This window comes from Zeugodacus cucurbitae, chromosome 3 (genome assembly GCF_028554725.1).
Source record: "Zeugodacus cucurbitae isolate PBARC_wt_2022May chromosome 3, idZeuCucr1.2, whole genome shotgun sequence".
Lineage (NCBI taxonomy): Eukaryota > Metazoa > Arthropoda > Insecta > Diptera > Tephritidae > Zeugodacus > Zeugodacus cucurbitae.
The window spans coordinates 34,317,562-34,339,271 of record NC_071668.1 but is presented as its reverse complement, the minus strand read 5'-3'; the positions used below and the strand labels follow the sequence as shown (position 1 = coordinate 34,339,271).

Here is a 21,710-nt window from a genome sequence, read left to right as displayed (position 1 = left end):
TAATATTCAGAGGATGTCTAAGGTTTGGTTATGTACTGCACTCATGGAGATAGGCTAGGGTGGTTTTCATACCGAAGGCAGGTATCGAATCGAACCTACTCGAAAGTATTCAGGCCCATAAGTCTAACCCCTCTCCTTCAGAAAGCGCTGGAGAAAATACTAGATTCGCATATAAGGGACACAGCGCCTCCTGGCAGCTTGTCCAAATCACAACAGGCGTACACAAAAGGCAGATCCGTGGAGACTGCACTCCATTCATTGGTATACAACATTGAAAAAGCTCTAGAATACAAGGACTATGCTCTGGAAGCATTCCTGGACATTTCGGGAGCATTCAATAATGTGTCTACGGAATCCATCCTGCGAAGTATCGAGCCAATTGGTGTTGAGCCTGTCTTACAAAGGTGGTTGAAAAACCTCTTGATTTCTAAGAAGATAAAAGCAGAATGGAATGATGCCAGTGTGACCAATGAAGTCTGTAGAGGCAAGGCGGAGTGCTATCTCCACTCTTATGGACATTAGTGGTAAACAACTTGCTAAAACATTTTGAAAACAAAGCTCCCAAGATAATAGCGAATGCGGATGACATCGCCATCTTAATAACGGGAAAGTGTCTGCACACTGTCAGCTGTATAATGACCAGCACTCTCAGCACGCATGCGGAAAAGACAGACCTTCTGGTGTTTACTAGAAGGTACAAAATACCTGCATGGAGGCCCGCTCAAGGGCTGTACCAAATACCTAGGGGTAGTCTTGGACACCAAACTTCTGTGGAAGTACAATGTGGAGGAGAGAGTGAGGAAAGCCAGTAATGCTCTGTATGCATGCAGGAAGATGCTTGGCACTACCTGGGGGCTTTCTCCCACTCTCATGCACTGGTGCTACACAGCGATAGTGAGACCAATTCTGCTCTACGGTGTTCTGGTGTGGTGGACGGGTACTAGAAAATCTACGTATCGGAAGCCGATGGAAAAGGTTCAGCGGCTTGCAGCGCTATGTATAACGGGGGCCCTAAGAACTACGCCAACGGCTGCTCTAGAACGAATATTAAACCTGCCACCTATAGATCTCTTTTCCGAAAATTGCGCGGCGAAATCGGCGGGTCGACTGATGGCAACAGGTAAATTCACATAGATCCTTCGGACACAGCTCGGTTGCTAAGGGCAGTCTGACAGGTACCGACTATCTGGTCCCATTCTCCAACTGGGAAAGAGGGTTCATGGTAAACATGGAAAAGGATGGTCGGCGCAAGGATACCGTAATTACAAGCAACACCATAAATATCTATACGGATGGCTCTAAAATTGATGAGGGAGTAGGTTCAGGAATATACTGTCCGGAATTAGACATAAGACAACCGTTCAAACTGCAGAACCACTGCAGTATATTTCAAGCAGAGGTCTTTGCTATTGGGAAGGCAGCAGAGCTAGCCTTCAGCGCACAAGCCCAATACTCTAAAATTAACATATACGTAGACAGCCAAGCGGCAATCAAGGCAATAACCTCGTGTCGAATATCGGCCAAAAGTGTCCTGAGCAGCAGGGCAGCAGTGGTGAGGGTCGCCAGAAATATGAGGCTACACTTCTACTGGGTGCCAGGCCATAAAGGCATCGAGGGCAACGAAATAGTAGACGGGATTGCCAAGAGTGGTGTACAGCTTGGTAAACCCATGCACATTCTGTACGATGACATAGACAGGTGCATGGCAAGAAAAATCATATCTCGCTGGAAGGATCTACCGGGGTGTAAAACTGCAAAGGTCATGTGCAAAACGGTAGACCAAAAATATACAAGGTCCCTATGGAGCTCGATAGAAAGGGCTGTAGGACTATGGTTGGCATTCTTACCGGTCACAGCCTTGTAGCGGCACATGCCTATAAAATAGGGCTGTCAGATCGGGAGGAATGCAGAAAATGTTAAGAACGGGGCACCAAGGAAACAGTGGAGCATCTATTGTGCGTTTGTCCTGCGTTAGCGAGACAGCATTTTAGGTACTTAGGGGCCCCACAGTACGAAAAGTTAGAGGAAATATCGTTAGTGAAGCCTCATAAACTATTAAAATACACGACAGGCGCAGACATCCTGAACGATGACTACTACTCAGGGAACACGTAAAGGCACTCCATTCTAGTATCGCAAAGGTCCATAACTGGTCTATGCGTGGCCTGCAGGCCTACCAGACCAGCCTAACCTAACCTATGAAAAAGCGGGTTTTGCAGCCATGGGAAATTAAAAAAAAAAACCGACTGGTACTCCAGACAGTATGCCGATAAATCAAGAAAGTTTCCGACAAATGTATAGTTTAATGACGAAAGAAAGTTTAACTTATTCGGTTGAGATAGCAAACAAACAATACGGCTAAAAGCCGTTTTCTACCGAAAAACCTTATTCTAACTATCAAGCAAGGCGGTGGTTCAAACATGATTCATGGAACTCGACAAAAGATTTGTGAGATAAATTACAGTACCACATGCAATAAATAAACATGCAGAAACTAACGGATAGTTTGGTAAAGGAGTGGAACCTAATAACGGCTGAAATAACAAAAAAAAAAAATCATATTTTCGATGAACAATCGGGTGATATCGGTAGCACCGTCCTAAGCATTCCCAAATAAATACTAACTAATTAATATATGTTTTTTGTTTTTGGCACAATAAAGAAATATGCGGTGCGGGTTCGGGTGCAACCGAACATTTTATACTCTCGCAATTTATTGCTATATTTTTATTAAGATGACACACAATTTGACTCATATATTCGGTATAAAGACCAATAGAAAAACGAAAATCATCATTCCTGAGCCGATTAAACTCATTTTCATCACCAACAAACATTATATTTAACATTGTATGCTCATTTAATTTGGCTAATAAATATCATACATTTCGTATTTTTGAAAATCCTATAATTAGCTATATTTGGGAAGTTATGACCCGATTCTAACCATTTCTGATACAGAGACACACTATTAGAAGAAAATAATTTCCTCTGACAACTTTTTTTTTTTAATTTTTTTCTGAAAACTACTGCATCGATCGTTTTGAAATTTTGAACAAATATTCTACATATATATAGCTCTCGAATTATGTTTTCCAAAAATTTTAATTACTAACAATTTTACAATAACAAATAGGTCGAGTTTTTCGTCCAAAATCGTCATTTTGAAAATGGTACCAAAAAGTGGAAAAGTGAAGAATTAAAAAAATTCGACGTCAATTGAAAGATAAATTAATAAACTAAAGAAAGCATTTTTATTTTTTGGTTTCGGATGATCCAGTGATGCTGTAGGCTGGTCACCGCACAAAAACTTTTTGTGGGTGGTCGAGGAGCCATATCGACGATAGATCCGTTATTCTTCGCTATTTTTCGATAAAACTTTTTTTAAGTATCCTTCACATGTTGTATGTATGTGATTGGCGTTGCAACCGTTTAGCCGGCTATAGCCGAATCGACGATAGTGCGCCACCTCTCTCTCTCCTTCGCAGTTCGGCGCCAGTTGGAGATCCCAAGTTTAACCAGGTCGCTCTCCACCTGGTCCCTCCAACGGAGTGGAGGCCTTCCCCTTCCTCGGCTTCCTCCGGTGGGTACTGCATCGAACACTTTCAGGGCTGGAGTGTTTTCGTCCATTCGGACAACATGACCTAGACAGCGTAGCCGCTGTCTTTTTATTCGCTGAACTATGTCAATGTCGTCGTATAACTCGTACAGCTCATCGTTCCATCGTCTGCGGTATTCGCCGTTGCCAATGTTCTGAGGACCATAAATCTTGCGCAAAATTTTAATCTCGAAGACTCCTAGTGTCGTCTCATCTGACGTTGACATCGTCCAAGCTTCTGCATTATAAAGCAGGACGGGAATGATAAGCGCCTTGTAGAGTTTGATTTTGGTTCGTCGAGAGAGGACTTTACTGTTCAATTGCCTACTCAGTCCAAAGTAGCACCTGTTGACAGGATATATTTCGTTTTGTCCTCATTCACCTCCAGACCCATTCGCTTCGCCTCCTTATCCATGCGGGAAAAAGCAGAACAAACGGGCGGTTGTTGCTTCCGATGATATCAATATCATCGGCGTACGCCAGGAGCTGTACACTCTTGTAGAAGATTGTACCTTCTCGGTTTAGCTCTGCAGCTCTTATAATTTTTTCCAGCACCAGGTTAAAGTCGCACGATAGTGAGTCACCTTGTCTGAAACCTCGTTTGGTATCGAACGGCTCGGAGAGGTCCTGCCCAATCATGACGGAGCTTTTGGTGTTGCTCAACGTCAACTTACACAGCCGTTGGGGACATTTGTGAGCATTCAAAGAGTACGGACGTGTTTTAATGCGCTCCGTGATTTAATTGAATTATTAAAAGCAAATAAAATTAAATAACAAAACAACTACAAGTTCTGTGGAAAATCAAAAGCTAAACATAAAAACAAAACAAAAATAATACTAAAACAAAAAAGTTTACAAACAATAAAAATAAATAATAATAAAATTCAAGTGAGCAAAACAAACAAAGAAAAACAAACATGAGCGCTGCGCAGCCTCAACAGCAAGGTCGTAGGCATTCTCTGAATGCTTACTTCAGCTTTGTTGAGCCTACACAATCTGCTCCAACAAAAAAACAATCCAATGGTGAAAAAGATGAGTCATCGAAGCGCTCTGCCGATCAGCAGAAGGGATCAACAGAAGCAGAACAAAACAGCAAGTGCACAACAACAAAACAGCAGACAATAGCAAGCAAGCAGGTACCAGCAAACGAGCGGACACCTAAGGGAAAAACAATGCAAGGTGAGCATGTACCAAAGAGAAAAACACCATCTGTACAGATTGGTATTGACCGCTACGTCAATATTAAAAGGAAATCAAGTCCTTTAAAGTCAGCGGTCAATTCCAAAAAATTCCAACCAGCCACGCTTGATACAAATAAGCCAGGAACTTTAAATGGCAACAGATTTGCCATACTAAGCAATGGATCGAACGACGATGCGAAGGGTACCACCACAGTCGTGAATGCCAAGCCGCCGCCAATATATTTGCGAGAGCGTAGCTCTAATGTACTTGTTGCGAAACTAAGTGAAATTGTAGGTACTAACAATTTTCATATAGTGCCTTTGAAAAAAGGCAATATAGATGAAACTAAAATACAGTCCTACACTGAGAAAAGTTTTATGGATATAGTGAAATTTTTGTCAAATAACAATAAAAACTATTATTCTTATCAACTGAAGAGCTCGAAAGGCCTAGTTGTTGTTGTAAAAGGCATAGAGTCTTCGGTAGAGTCTAATGATGTCAAAGAAGCCCTTGAAGAATGCGGCTTTGAAATTAAAAATGTAGTAAATATTTTCAATAGAAATAAGGTACCACAACCAATGTTTAAAGTCGAATTGCTGCCAAACTCTAACCCAATTAAAAGGAATGAAACCCATCCAATATACAACTTAAAATATTTGTTACATCGTAGAATTACCGTAGAAGAACCTCATAAAAGAAATGGTCCGGTACAATGCACCAACTCCCAAGAGTATGGGCATACCAAGTCCTATTGCACTCTACGCAGTGTTTGTGTGGTATGTGGTGATTTACACCCAACATCAAAATGTACTCTTAAAAAAGAGGATACAAATAAAAAATGCAGTAATTGTGGAGGAAATCACACTGCTAACTACAGAGGCTGCCCTGTATATAAAGACTTAAAATCAAAATTATCGCTGGGAATTCAAGCTCGTCGTAACCAAATGATGAATATCCCTCGTAACGAAAATATAGTAGTTACAGACCAGAGTTCGAAACCTGGTAATTCTAAGAATAGTCTTATCCAAGGAAGCTATGCAAATGTGCTAAAAGGCAGCGTTGTGCAAATGCAACAACCCCAAAATCCACCTAATGGAGGTATTGAAAATATGATCCTAAACCTTACTCAATGTATGACACAATTTATGTCTAGCATGCAAAACATGATCCAAGATTTAATCAAATCACAAAATCAAATGCTACAGACCTTATTATCTAAAAAATGAGTATACTAAATATTTGTTTATGGAATGCCAATGTTATAAACCAACACAAACTGGAGATAATACAATTTCTGACTGAAAAAAGCATAGATGTTATGCTGCTATCAGAAACTCATTTAACAAATAAGAACAATTTCTTTATACCGGGATATAGACTTCATGCTACAAATCATCCAGATGGAAAGGCGCACGGTGGAACAGCAGTATTGGTTAGAAATCGGTTAAGCCACCACGCTTTAGAACCGCATGCTACAGCCCAGTTACAAGCTACAACAATATCTTTGAAAAATCGGGGTGCTGACCTTAATCTAACTGCTATATATTGTCCACCTCGCTTTAAAATTACAGATTGCGAATTTAAAGACTTTTTTGGAACGCTAGGTCCAAGATTTCTAGCAGGTGGAGATTACAATGCAAAACACATGTACTGGGGCTCACGTCTTATTAATCCGAAAGGACGGCAGCTGTACTACACTATTATAAATAAGCACAATAACCTTGACATAATATCTCCTGGTAAGCCGACATACTGGCCCAGTGATAGAAACAAAATACCAGACTTAATAGATTTTGCTGTAGTCAAAAACATAGATAGATCGCTAATAACAGTAGATACATGTACTGACTTATCTTCTGATCATTCTCCTGTACTAATAAAGTTATGCGAACAGCCCATGATAGTTGAGCCGAAAGTTTCTCTAACAACTCATAAAACAAACTGGTTGAAATATAGAAAATATATCAGTAGCCACATTAACATAGATTTAAAAATAAATAGAGGAGGAGATATTGATAACAGTATAGAAGAATTTAATGATGTAGTAACTAATGCAGCTGTCTTGGCAACACCAAAAAGAAAAATTAAGGTTTTAAGAAACATGACTAATAATGAAATAGAAAAGCTTGTGAACGAAAAAAGGCGAGCTAGACGCGAATGGCAGATACATCGCTCTCCTTCTACTCAGCTTCAACTGAAATCTGCTGTACGTAAGTTAAAAAAAGCGCTTAAACGCGAGGAAGAATACAGCACTGAAAATTATATAAAGAAACTGTGTCCAAATTCTACCAAGCAAAACTCTCTTTGGAAAGCCCAAAAGTCTTTTAAGCCACCGGTAGATTCCAACATGCCTATAAGACAGTCAAATGGTAATTGGGCACGAAGTGACGAAGATAAGGCAAATTGTTTTGCAAATCACCTAGAAAAGGTATTTCAATCAAATTGCCCAAAGAACAATTTTAAGTTGCCAATCATCCACAATACCACAAACGAATCACTTGGGTCTATTAAGACTTCAACTACTAAAATTGTTAGTATCATAAAAGAGCTTAATCCAAAAAAATCGTCAGGCCACGATAATATTACTCCAAAAATGCTAATTGAGTTACCAAATATTGCTTCAACAGTGCTCTTGATTGCTCTTGCTCTTTAATGCAATTTTTAGTTTCGGATACTATCCTATTTCATGGAAAAAGTCGCAGATAATCATGATAGATAAACCGGGAAAAGACCTGACACAGCCGTCTTCATACAGACCAATCAGTCTTCTACCCTGTCTTTCTAAAATATTTGAAAAAGTGTTACTATCAAAGATGTCTCCTTTCCTTCATGAAAATAGGGTAATACCAACGCACCAATTCGGTTTTCGTGCACAACATGGCACTGTAGAGCAAGTAAATAGAATAACTAACGAAATTAGGAAGGCATTCGAACATAGAGAGTACTGTTCTGCTATATTTCTAGATGTGGCTCAGGCGTTTGATAAAGTGTGGCATGAAGGACTTTTGTATAAGATTAAAAAAATTTTACCTTTCCAATTGCATAAAACCTTGGAGTCCTATTTAAAAAATAGAAAATTTGCTGTAAAAGTAGGTGATTTTATATCTAATGAACGTTCAATAAGGGCTGGAGTACCACAGGGCAGTGTTTTAGGCCCAACTCTATACATCATATATACAGCTGATCTTCCAACTGCTAATAATGTTTTGACATCAACTTTTGCGGATGACACAGCTTTAGTGAGTCGTAACAAATGCCCCATTATAGCATCAAGAATATTGGCGAACCACTTAAGTTCTGTCGAAGAATGGCTAGCAAACTGGCGTATAAATGTGAATGAACAAAAGTGCAAGCACGTTACATTTTCTCTAAGACCAAAAATGTGTCCGGCAGTAAAAATGAATAATATTTTGGTGCCCCAAGCGAATGAAGTTACCTATCTTGGTATTCACCTAGATAGAAGGCTTACGTGGAGAAAACATATATCTAGTAAAATAACGTGCATGAAGATAAGAGCTGCAAATTTAAATTGGCTTTTAAATAAAAACTCTAAACTTAGCTTAGACAACAAAGTGCTTTTATACAATGCGGTTATAAAGCCGATTTGGATGTATGGCATTCAACTGTGGGGTACGACCTGTGCAACTAATATTGATATAATACAAAGGTTCCAATCGAAAATGCTTAGATCAATCACGTGCTCACCATGGTACATGCGCAATGAAAATATCCATAAAGATCTTGGTATCCCTATGGTAAAGAAAGAAGTAGAGGACAGCAGATTGAAATATATATCTAAACTCCGAGATCACCCAAACCCATTGGCTAATGCTTTAGTACATTCCTGCGATCAAACACGCCTAAAAAGAAGGGATATGCCTGCGTACTAAAGAGCAACGTTTCACCAATACAGCTCAATCACTTGGTTGAGCTTGTCTAGCTTTTAAATAGATTTAAGATTTTATAACTTGTTGTTAGGCTTAAAAACAAGCAGATTCAATAAATAAGGAAATATTGAAAAAAAAAAAAGCCGTATTAGTTTTGCGGGGATACCAAATTCAGACATCGCGGCGTAAAGGTAGCTCCTTTTCGTGCTGTCGAAGCAGCTTTAAAATCGACAAAAAGGTGGTGTGTGTAGATCCTCTTTTCACGGGTCTTCTCCAAAATTTGGCGCATGGTGAATATCTGGTCAGTTGTCGATTTTCCAGGTCTAAAGCCACACTGATAAGGTCCAATCAGTTTGTTGACGGTGGGCTTTAGTCTTTCACACAGTACGCTCGATAGAACCTTGTATGCGATATTTAGGAGGCTGATCCCACGGTAATTGGCGCAGATTGTGGGATCTCCCTTTTTATGGATTGGGCGGAGCACACTGAGATTCCAATCGTCAGGCATGCTTTCTTCCGACCATATTCTGCAAAGAAGCTGATGCATGCACCTTATCAGTTCTTCGCCGCCGTATTTGAATAGTTCTGCCGGTAATCTATCGGCCTCCGCTGCTTTGTTGTTCTTCAAGCGGGTAATTGCTATTCGAATTTCTTCATGGTCGGGTAATGGAACATCTGCTCCATCGTCATCGATTGGGGGATCGGGTTCGCCATCTCCTGGTGTTGTACTCTCACTGCCATTCAGCAGGTCGGAGAAGTGTTCCCTCCATAATCCCAGTATGCCCTGGACATCGGTTACCAGATTACCACCTTGGTCTCTACATGAGGATGCTCCGGTCTTGAAACCTTCGTTAAGTCGCTTCATTTTTTCATAAAATTTTCGAGCATTCCCTCTATCTGCCAGCTTCTCAAGCTCTTCGCGCTCACGCATTTCGGCCTCTTTCTTTTTTTGTCTGCAGATGCGTCTCGCTTCCCTCTTCAGCTCTCGGTATCTATCCCATCCCGCACGTGTTGTGGTCGTTTGCAACGTTGCGAGGTAGGCAGTCTGTTTTCTCTCCGCTGCGAGACGGCACTCCTCATCGTACCAGCTTGTTTTTTGTCGTTGCCGAAAACAAATTGTTTCGGCTGCAGCGGTACGCAGTGAGTTCGAGATGCCGTTCCACAGTTCCCTTATACCGAGATGCTGATGAGTGCTCTCAGAGAGCAGGAGTGCAAGTCGAGTAAAGTATTTCGTGGCTGTCTGTTGCGATTGCAGCTTTTCGACGTCGAACCTTCCTTGTGTTTGTTGACGGGCATTCTTTGCTGCACAGAGGCGGGTGCGTATCTTCGCTGCGACCAGATAATGGTCCGAGTCTATATTTGGTCCTCGGAGCGTACGCACGTCTAAAACACAGGAGACATGTCTTCCGTCTATCACAACGTGATCGATTTGGTTCCGCGTATTTCGATCAGGAGACAGCCAAGCACATTGATGTATTTTCTTATGCTGGAATCTGGTACTACAGACGACCATATTTCGGGCCCCAGCGAAGTCGATCAGCCTCAGGCCGTTTGGCGATGTTTCGTCATGGAGGCTGAATTTTCCGACTGTTGTGCCAAAGACACCTTCTTTACCCACCCTGGCGTTAAAATCGCCAAGCACGACTTTTACATCGTGGCGGGAGCAGCGCTCATAGGTGCGTTCTAGGCGCTCATAGAAAGCATCTTTGGTCACATCGTCCTTCTCTTCCGTTGGGGCGTGGGCGCAAATCAGCGATATGTTGAAGAACCTCGCTTTGATGCGGATTGGCTAGACGTTCATCCACCGGGGTTTATGCCAGGACTCTGCGACGGAGTCTCTCTCCCACCACAAATCCAACACCAAATTTGCGTTCCTTTATATGGCCGCTGTAGTAGATGTCACAAGGACCCACCTTCTTCCGTCCTTGTCCCGTCCATCGCACTTTTTGGATGGCGGTGATGTCAGCCTTGAGTCGTATGAGGACATCAACCAGCTGGGCAGAGGCACCTTCCCAATTAAGGGTACGGACATTCCAGGTGCATGCCCTTATATCATTATCCTTAAAACGTTTGCAGGGGTCGTCATCAAAAGGGGGGTGTCTCATCCGAGGCTTTCGTAGATTTTTCATTGGTACTTCGTTTTTATGTGGTGGGTCCCAAGCCCTACGCACAACCGCATAAGCGGGCTTCGCCTTCTCACTTTAGCTCGCCTTCAAACGGATGTCTGTTGGCTACCCAGAGGATACTTGGTCTAAAACCGGAAGTCGTGAGCTGCTTGAATCATGTGGAGAAGAATCGTTTCTGGCCACTCCCAAGTGAATGACAATCAAAAACTTTCCTCACTTGCGTGAACTTCTACACATGATCCCATCCACATGTTGTACTTTCATATAATAATAAGTAATAAATAATAATAATAATAATTTTTTCTAAAAAAATTCATGAAAAGAGGTATTTTTCACGACGGCGTGGGCCGATTTTGCCAATTTTCGAAAGCAACCTTCCTATGGTGCTAAGAAATAAGTGTGCCAAGTTTCGGACAGACAGACATTCGGATTTTGACTCGCCTCGTCGCCCTGATCACTTTGGTATATATTATATTACACTATATCTAACTCGTTTAGTTTTGGGTGTTACAAACAACCGTTATGTGAACAAAACTATAATACTCTCTTAGCAACTTTGTTGCGAGAGTATAAAAACTTAGAAGGGGGTCATGATATCTACATTTTTTCTCAAGCTACAGCTCGCACTGACGGAAGGACGGATAGATAGGCATCCTTATTTCAAATCTACTCGTCATCCTTATTTCTTTGTTATATACAAATTTAACTCTATATCTAACTTATTCAGTTTTATATGTTACAAAAATCGTTTTGTGAACAAAACCATTATACTCTTTGCATCATGTTGCGAGAATATAAAAAGTAATGAAAGGCTAAGTTCGGGTGCAACCGAACATTTTATACTCTCGCAATTTATTGAAGAAACTTACAAACATACAAAATTCACCCATAAATTCGGCATAAAGTTTAATAGAATAACGAAAATCGTAATACATATATACTATATGAGAGCTGATGTAATTCTTTAATTTTCCCCAGCAAGGTGCACTATATCCAAGACTATAAGCTCACTTAATTTTGCTAAGATATCTCACATATTAACCAATACATATATGCGGAATAAAGCCCACCGTATTTTTGAAAAACTATAATTAGGTATATGGTATGTAATGACCCAATTTTAATAATTTTTTAACATAACACTATTAGAAGAAAACAATTTCCTCTGAATTACATTAAATTATCTGAGAGATTTAACCAAATTTTCGGTTAAAATTTACCCTTAGGAGCTGAGTTCAACATGTTCGATATCTGATAAAGTGAAGGAATCAGATGGAATTCAAATTTGAGTTATAAGGAAAGTTGTCGTGGTTGTTAACCGATTTCATCCATTTTCCAAACGTGTCAGCAAGGTGTCAAGAAAATACTATATATACCGAATTTCATTGAAATCGGTTGAGTAGTTCCTGAGATATGATTTTTGACCCATAAGTGGATGATACTACGCCCATTTTCCATTTTGTAAAAAAATCTGAGTGCAGCTTCCTTCTGCTATTTCTTCTGTAAAATTTTGTGTTTCTGACATTTTTCGTTAGTTAGTTAACCCACTTTTAGTAATTTTCAACCTAACCTTTGTATGGGAGGTGGGCGTGGTTATTATCCGATTTCAACTATTTTCATGGTGTGTGGTGGGGTATGTAAGAGAACCGACTGCAGAAAGTTTGGTTTATATATCTTTATTAGTTTACGAGTTAAATACAAATAACGGATTTGTGGGCGGGGCCACGTCCACTTCCCCAAAAAAATTACATCCAAATAGGCCCCTTCCTAGTGCGATCCCTTATTCCAAATTTTACTTTTATAACTTTATTTATGGCTTAGTTATGACACTTTATGTGTTTTTTTCGTCATTTTGTGGGCGTGGTAATGGTCCGATTTAGCCCATTTTCGAAAGCAACCCTATCACTGCTCCAAGGAACATGTGTTCCAAGTTTCATTAATATTAATTTTTACTCAAGTTACAGCTTGCACAGACGGACAGACATCCGGATTTCAAATCTACTCGTCACCCTGATTACTTTGGTATATATGACTCTATTACTACGTTTATGCTTCTTTTCTACTCGGTTATATTATACACGGGAAAGTTCAACCGACATGCATAAACACTTTTTCACCACGAGTTAAATGATCTACTCGGATAGAATATACACATTTTCTTGACGTATGTAGACGAGTTAACTCGGATGCATAAACGGATTTAGAGTTAAGTTGAACGTCAAATCAGCTGATTGTTTGTGCCGGTGTATATTGTTTTGACAAATTGCATATATAGGGTTCCCGTATTGCCAATTTTTCGCTAAAATCCCCTACCCCACTTACTACCGAATTTTTGCGGCAAACTACTGGTACTGTATAGTACTACAGAAACCGGTTATTGGTTACTTTTTGGCACTTTGTGGTCCACCCGTGGCATTGTGGGTTGTCGGATGGTGTAGCGAAAACGGGTTTTTTGGAAAAAAATTCGACGAGTGGGTAGTCGGTTTTCGTAGAAAAAATCGTTTTTTTTGGGTCAGTTAGTGGTCGGTTTTGCTTGTGCATTTCTGCCCGAACACTTCTCAACCGATTTATGCCGCACACCCCTTATATCTGGAAAATAAGGACATATTTATAATACGTGGCAGCCCTCAATTTAAGTCAATTCAGAATTTACCTCGAGTATAGTATTTGCCGTTTACGCTTATAGGCTTTACCCATGTAGAATATAACCGAGTAGAAATGAAGCATAAACGTTGTATATATCTAACTCGTCTAGTTTTAGGTGTTACAAACAACCGTTATGTGAACAAAACTATTATACTCTCGCAGCAACTTTGTTGCTAGAATCTGGAATCATCATCTGGAACATTTTTAGTGCTCGCCAACCAAACGAGTATTTTTAGGTTTTTGTAACAAGATAGGATTAACACTTTATTAAACATTGTTAAATTTTTTTAAAAATACAGTAAACTATAAAAAGATGAAAGCAAAAAATATGCAAATGATCTTAAACGTTTACTTTTTTATATTATATATTGGACTTATTCAGATGACTGAAAACAAAATCATTAATTGTGTTACCTTTCAGAAAAATGTGTAAATATTATGTTTATGAAAATCATACTTTGGCATCTTCTTTATACAACTTTAGATGATTATACAAACTTTCCTCCATGAAATTTATTGTTTTGGTTTACAAACAGACAAATTCTTACCTCTGTGATTATGAATCTATTAAGTTGAGTGGCAGAATATGTTAAGCAAATTTGTATACTACTTAAGCAGGAATATAATTCTCGACTAAGTCGAAAAATAAACGTTTTATATTTTTTCGTTTTTTTAAACTTACCAAAACTCGATTATTTCCGACTTTCTCCTTGATATATTTTATACAGTCGTCTTTCCGGTTTCCAAGGGTAAAGTTAGGTGTTGCTCCACAAATATCAAATAAAAAATTTGAAAAAATTTGTTTCCCATTAGTTGTAAGATCCACCTTTTAATTGCATAATATATAGATCAACAGCCAAACCAAATACTTTCATAAACGACTACTTACCTCTGGATGGAATTGTACGCCATATACTCGCAAGGTGTCGTTATAAATTACGGTCACAATGCGATTCGATGACCATCCACCCACTTTTAATTTGTCTCCAACACGTTCCACACTATCACCATGTGTTAGTAACACAGATTGTGTTCGGCTAAGGCGACTAAAATGTAAAAAAATATGTAAATAAAAATAAACTTTTAATATAATAAAATTAATAAACTGTAATATAAGTTTTAAAATACCCCAATATCTAATTAACGATACATAGTCCTTATTTACAATTCAAATATAAATTATAGCGATAGATGCATACTCGTTAAATGGTCACCACGTCCTAATGGAACTGCTAAAATTTTGGATTTAAAAAAATAAAATGCATTTCTATTATGCTGGTCAAATCTCATTCACAATTTGAAATCCCGAGTACAGGGCAGAACAAATGTTACATTTTTTTTGAGAAAAGAAAACGCTATTAGCCAACATAATTATGTTAGCTTGTCATAAGCTATCATAGCTTGTATGTTGAACTAGAGGCATTGCCAGTTCGTTGCTTCTTTTCATTCAGAATAGTTAGGTTTTTTTTTCAAAAAAGAAGTAGTTGGCGATAGCGGGAAACCCAATTTTGACAGATAAAAATGTAAACGAACCAAAATTTGTAAATTCTATTAGAGGGGCAAAATGGCAAATAAATACTTTATTCAGATATATTTTGACCATCCCTGATCTAATAATGATTGTATAATAGAATATTATAGAAAAACAGTAAACAAAACGGAAAATTGATTTCTAAATTCAGCCGTTTTTTTTTACAAATTAAATCTCAGCTGAGAGTTCTCGCCCGCCTTGCCAACACATTTCATTTTTAGGCGAATAAATGAAATAAACTAAGTGCGTTTTATTTGTCCGTGATTTTGCTATTAGCTTGTAATGGTAATTTGTATTGTGCAATCGTGCGGCATAGACCTGCTTTCTATTCCACCACTTCCAATAATAATATTTGTGCTGAGGAATAAATTTGAAGTAGTATGTGATTAAAGTGTTTCAACATTTCGCCATAAAATGTTTTGTACATGCGTTATTCTCATTGTGAAAAGTACATAAGGATGTCAAAATAATATGCATTCAATTTGGATCACAGCGGTCAAAGAGTAGTGTTACGACCATTGTCTATTTTTTAGTGAAGCTTTTACCTACAATCTGAAGAAGACTCTACAACTTTCCAACTTTTACGTCAGCTTTATTATGTTGCGATAAATATACCTAAACTCTCTCTTTGCTTTTTTCTCGCCAATTTGTCAAACAATTAACCACATATGCCCTTCCGTACCTAGATCATGTGTTACGAATTTAACAGCTTAAATTGTAGCTATGTTCCCTTTTTGTTGAACTACTATTTTTTAGTCATTGCAGAAGTCCGATTTTGGCCATCAAGAATACCAACCTTCTCATAGTATCAAGGTTTAAGTGTGAGCTTAGTTATATTAAGATATCCAGATCAAATTATAGCTTGACCAAATGGCCGACCGGACAGACGGATGGGTGCCCACGTCCGCTTACCTAAATATGTGTAAATCCTATTGTCCTTCCGAGCTGTGAATATCTGTTGCAAAATACTTATTTTGTTCTTAACTTCTTCTTAAACTATCCTATCGTTTAAGTTGGACCAAACTGCAGACGTGTGCAATGTTTCATTAATCGGTCCAGTAATTTAGGCACCAATCCCAGACAAACAACGTGAAATGGAATTTTTATATATGTAAGATATAGAATATAGATAGATTAGTAAACAGCCTTCTCACTCTTTTTTGACAACGTTAACGCAACATTTTGCCAGAAAATTGTTCAAAATGTTTCAAATAGTAGAAGATATTTACTAATACAAGGGGTAGACAATATTGTTTCATTTTTTATATGTATTTTTCGAATTTATTTTGTTGACATTTTAATTTTATATTGCATAAATTCAAATAAATTGTTCGATTGAATTACATTTTTAATACATAAACCATCAAAACCGTTTCGTTTAAAAACATATTCGGTTATTTATAATAAGACGATGATTTATTAGCTATATTTATTAGATCTCAGTCTTGTGCGATTGAAAAAACCATAAAACAGTCGATGGCCAAAAAAACCCCTACCCCACATACTGCCGAATTTTTGCGGCACACGCCTAGTACTACAGTAACGGGTTACTTTCCGGCACTTTTTTGTGACCCACCCATGGCACTGCGGGTAGTCGGATGGTGTATCCAAAACCGGTTTTTTGCAAAAACTTCGACGAGTGGGTAGTCGGTTTTCGTAGCAGAACCGGTTTTTTGGGCCACTCAGTGGTCGGTTTTGCGGCACACGCCTAGTACTACAGTAACCGGTTACTTTTTGGCACCGGTTTTTTGTGGCCCACCCGTGGCACTGCGGGTAGTGGGATGGTGTATTCAAAACCGGTTTTTTGCAAAAACTTCGACGAGTGGGTAGTCGGTTTTCGTAGCAGAACCGGGTTTTTTAGGCCATCAGTGGTCGGTTTTGCCCACTACCCCACTTACTGACGAATTTTTGACAAATTTTTGCGGCACACGACTAGCCAAAATCGGAGACAGTCTATAGTAATATAATTAGTAGCGTAATATAATAGTAGCAGATAGGGAAATGCGGTTAAACCATGACAACATTATAGAACCGATCGAAAATTATAATACATGAGATCATATTACTAAAAAAATGCCGAATAAATTCTTCCCATTTTTCTTCCCGAAGTACAACCTTTTTTAACACAGTGTCAAAACCTTGCTGTCGCTACTTACCAAACCTTTTGTAATTGAATCATGGTTGTGATTTATAATTCTTTGGCTCTTCAGTTTTGTTTTCATTTCAATCGGTTCTGCAATTTTGACATAATTTACTTACGTGGAACTATTATAGCTAATGAATTATCAGTGGAAAGTACATTCCAAAATATCAATTTTGTTTGAAATTAAATAAGGAATTTTTACATATAATGTAACTAAAGAAATGTTACTTAAAATTTTCATTTAGTAAGTATATATTTTTATTTTATACAGTGGTAGACATTCGTTTAAGCGCAGCCTTATTTTTCATTTTACTTCATTCTCTCTCTTTTATCAATGACTTGCTTAAAACAAATTCTATGTTATATTGATTGCTGGGCTAACGGGAGTTTGTTTGTAGTGCAAAAACCTAAGTTCCTTGTTGTTGTTATTTTTAAGGCAATTTTTTTTTAATAATATGTAAAAAAGAGGTAGACATTCGTTTAAGCGCACCTTGGCAAAGAAGGCGAAAAAAATTTTTTGATTTGAAAAAACAATTGAATTGTTTCGTAAAATAAATAATTGGAGTCTTTAGGTTAATTAAAAAGTAAAATTGTTTTATCATCATACATGTTTAAGATCATATCACGAATCCAGGGTAATAATACCTCGGTGATACAAAATAAAAAAAAATAAAGGTGTCCTTTGACTTTTTGCTCATAGATATTGTGCGATATGTTCCTCCAAATGCTCGCCACTGAATTCCAACTTTATAAGTGCAATATTGCGCTCTTCAAACCATTTTAAAGACTCCTTAAAAACGTGAATGGCAGCGTTATCCTGTTGAAAAATGGTATCTGCATCCATTTTGTTATTTGTAACTAAATAAAGTTAGTATTTAAATGTAATAAAAGTGTTAGCAAGTAATCTAACAATCATAATTTGGGACTCTAGATTCATTGTGACACTGCTTGGAAACACTCAGAAAAATCTAAAAACCACAACATGTATCATCCTGTTATTTTATTATTTATGTATATTTATTTTTTATATATTTATCAAATAGTTTTTTCTATTAATCGAATATTTAGTTGTCCTAGACATGGCAGTGTTAATTTCGGCAATGCGTATGGAACCAATGAAATAAATCGTCAGACGCCAGTAAACAGATAAATTCTCACATACTACATAAGTATGTCTAAATATTACGGTTTCGCTTCAATTAAAGAAGAAGGAACATTAAGGAAAATTACATATAAGGAAAATAAAAAAAAAAACACTGGAAGAACTAGATTTCGGCATATATTTATAATTTCCTTGTGCTATATAAGTAAAAGAAAAAAACTGCCAAATACAATTAAAACTATTTATTTAATATCAGGTTTACACGGTAGTTACCTGATTAAAAGAACCAAAGAAAGTTCTTGCAATAAAAATATCTGCACATTCGTTCTTCAAACCGTGGCAGAAAATAAATTTTATTATAACTTCATTTCTCGCCTTGGTTCTTTTTGTTATGAGTTCTAACCTTTTGAGATGCAATATCGGACCCTAATCCTGTAAACTTTGGTATAACTTGAAATATATAACTGTTTTGACCATCGAGGATTAGTGTTTGTTCAAACACACAATAACTGAGATCCAATAAATGAAGCGATCATCGCTTCGATATAAATAACCGAATATGTATGTATATAAACTAAGCGGTTTTCGCATTAAAAATGTAATGAACATTTTACATACAGTTTTGCAACATAAAATCAAAATGTCAACAAATAAATATTCGAAAAAACATATAACAATGATACAGTATTAACAGTATTACCTACCCATTGTATTGGTAAATATCTACTACTATTTACAATTTTTTGAACAATTTGCTGGATAGATTTCCAAAAAACAACATTGTTTTGCTAACACAGAAGGGGTGTCAAAAAAGAGTGAGAAAGGTGCTTACTTACCAAACCAAATGAGTTAAAGTCCAGCTATCTTCAATTTTTTTTAAACCTATTTTTAAATAAAAAGTGTTCATTGTACTTCGCTGGTTGTTCTGTTTTGCTTGTTTATCGCATAAGGAAATCAGGAATATATTTCAATAAAATGTTGTGTAATCCATCACCCTTATACTATTTTACTGACCTCAATGTTCCTTCTCCTTGAAGCGAAACCGTAATATTCAGACATATATACATGTAAGTATGTATGTGAGGACCAAGCGATTTTCAGGTGTCTGAGGATTTATTTCATAGGTTTCATATATATTACCGAAATTAACACTGTAAAGTCTAGTAGAAATATACTAAATATTTGATCAAAGGTAAAAGTATTGGACAATTATATAACATTTACATTTTAAGATTTTTCTTATAATTCTCCAGAGCAGTCGCACAATGAATCTATAGTACTTTTTGTAACTTTCTCGATGAAAGCTTATGTAATCAATCAACGTTATTTATCCATTGCTTGAATCTTTCTATCACTTTTCTTTAAGCGAAAGCATAATGTGTAGGTCAAATTCTGCCAGACTAATCTGCTAGTAGGTGTCTGATGATTTATTATATAATTTTAATTAAAAATGTTTGTTTCATGGAGAAAAATTTTAAATATGACTATTAATATTAAATAGATATTAACTCTCTGCACTGGACGAGTCGTGAAATCATTATTAGAAGAAAACCGGACACATTTTCAAGCTAATTATTAGTTTTGGTTCGAGAATAGTAGTATATTTTATACTACTTAGAATATATTTTTAACTACGTTCACAAGAAAAGTGAATACATTTTTCCCTTTTTTCTTTCCTTCGCAAATACAACCTTTTGTAACGCAGTGTCAAAACTTTGCTGTCACTACTTACCAAACCTTTTATAATTGAATCATGGTATATCATGATAAAAATGAAAAAAGAGCAAATGACAAAAAACTTTATGTTGTCTGTGATTGTATATCATGATTCAATTATACAAGGTACAGGTACAGATTTCTCAATCTTTTTGTGTGTTAATTTTTTTCCTCAAAGTAGTATATTCAGAAAACTGTTCAAAAAGTTTTATACAGTAGAAAATATTTACCAATAACAGGGGTAGCAATACTGCTTCATATATATCTTGTTTGTTTTGTAATTTTTAATTAATAATTGCGTGTATGGAAAAATAGTTCGGTTAAATCAAATGTTTAAACCTCGCAACCGTTTCCTTAATTATCTTATTTAGTTGCATATAAGCTCCAAAAGAAATCACGAGAACGTGCTTAAAAATAATTGGTTCAAGGATATATATTTTGAACTCTGGCTTATGGATTATGTAGTCAATCTATATTATTTATCCATTGACCAAACATTCCTTGCCCTTTAATTGAAGCGAAAGTATAATGTTTAGGCCTACTTCTGCCAGATTAATCAGTTTGTTGATATCTGAATAAAAAAATGAGATAAAATGTTTCATTAATGGATTCGTTATGATTACACTTTACGGCAGAATCTACTTTTTTTCTGGGTATTGGACCAAACTATATTTCCAGAAGAGTGAGTCATAAGTAAAAAAATTATATTCTCCGATTTTCGAAGTAAGCCTCAAATCAACGAATTTATGGCATTATGTGAAGAAACTTAAGCTAACAACAAAAATGAGAGTTGTATTACTAAACATTAGAGCCGTTGAATATTTCTCTGAGCAATTACTGAGTATGGGCAATGGTCGAGTACCTGTCGACGAATCAAGAATTTGTGTAACTTTGTGTCATCGAAAAACGAACTCACCCACAAAGTATTACCAATCATAAGTAATACAAAAGTGATACATGGTTGAGTGAGCGATCAATTTTGGCGGGCAAAAATAAAGATGTAGATGACTTTAACTACTTAATTCAGAATGACATCATTGGTACACATCATTCACTAAAGCTATTGACTGTGTAAAAAACGAACATGAAGCTACCAATTGAACTTTTAAACTTCTTGGATGTCCCTGGCTTGCCACAGCACAATTTACGACTAAAGGTTGGCTCCGTAGTAATCTTGCTTCGAAACTTAAACCAAAAAAAAAACCATACAACGGAACGCGTTTGGTGGAAGGAAAATTGTTGAACAATGTGATCTACGCGATTATGTTGAGGACTACTGGCTCCGTAGTAATCTTGCTTCGAAACTTAAACTAACTATAACCATACAACGGAACGCGTTTGGTGGTAAGAAAATTGTTGAACAATGTGATCTACGCGATTATACTGAAGAGGTTCTCATTCCGATAAGCCCAACCGATATGCCGTTTTTGTTTAAACGATATCAATTCCCGATTCGTTTTGCATTCGCTATAAATATTAACAAATCACAAGGCCATCCAAATAAAAAAATTATCTTAATAACATCCAAAATCAGCTCATTTATTGCCTCTAAGGCGGAACAAAGTTCGCTGGTGGGCCAGCTAGTATTTAATATATTGAACCAGAAACTAGTTGAGCTGTTTATAACTAACACAATTACATATCATATAGTTGTCCCTGGTCGGCAAAAATCCCCCGCTGAACCCTCCGCGAGGGTGCCGACTGGTAATAGTTACCACAGTGTCGCAACTGTGGAGGGAACTGTTCACAGTCGCGAGGTATCTAGCTAAGGTGCGACTC

General features: G+C 37.3%; 1 protein-coding gene across 2 annotated transcripts in view; it reads right to left on the bottom strand.

Moving 5' to 3' along the window:
* Gmps_0 (GMP synthase [glutamine-hydrolyzing]) overlaps positions 1-21,710 on the bottom strand; it is an 85,903-nt gene that overhangs the window by 13,039 nt on the left and 51,154 nt on the right. For both annotated transcript variants that reach the window (XM_054227896.1, XM_054227897.1), the window contains exons 4-5: positions 14,329-14,485; positions 14,122-14,265 (exon numbers count right to left, since the gene is read on the bottom strand). In XM_054227896.1, the coding sequence (XP_054083871.1) occupies positions 14,122-14,265; positions 14,329-14,485 (301 nt within the window). The remainder of the gene's footprint in view (positions 1-14,121; positions 14,266-14,328; positions 14,486-21,710) is intronic.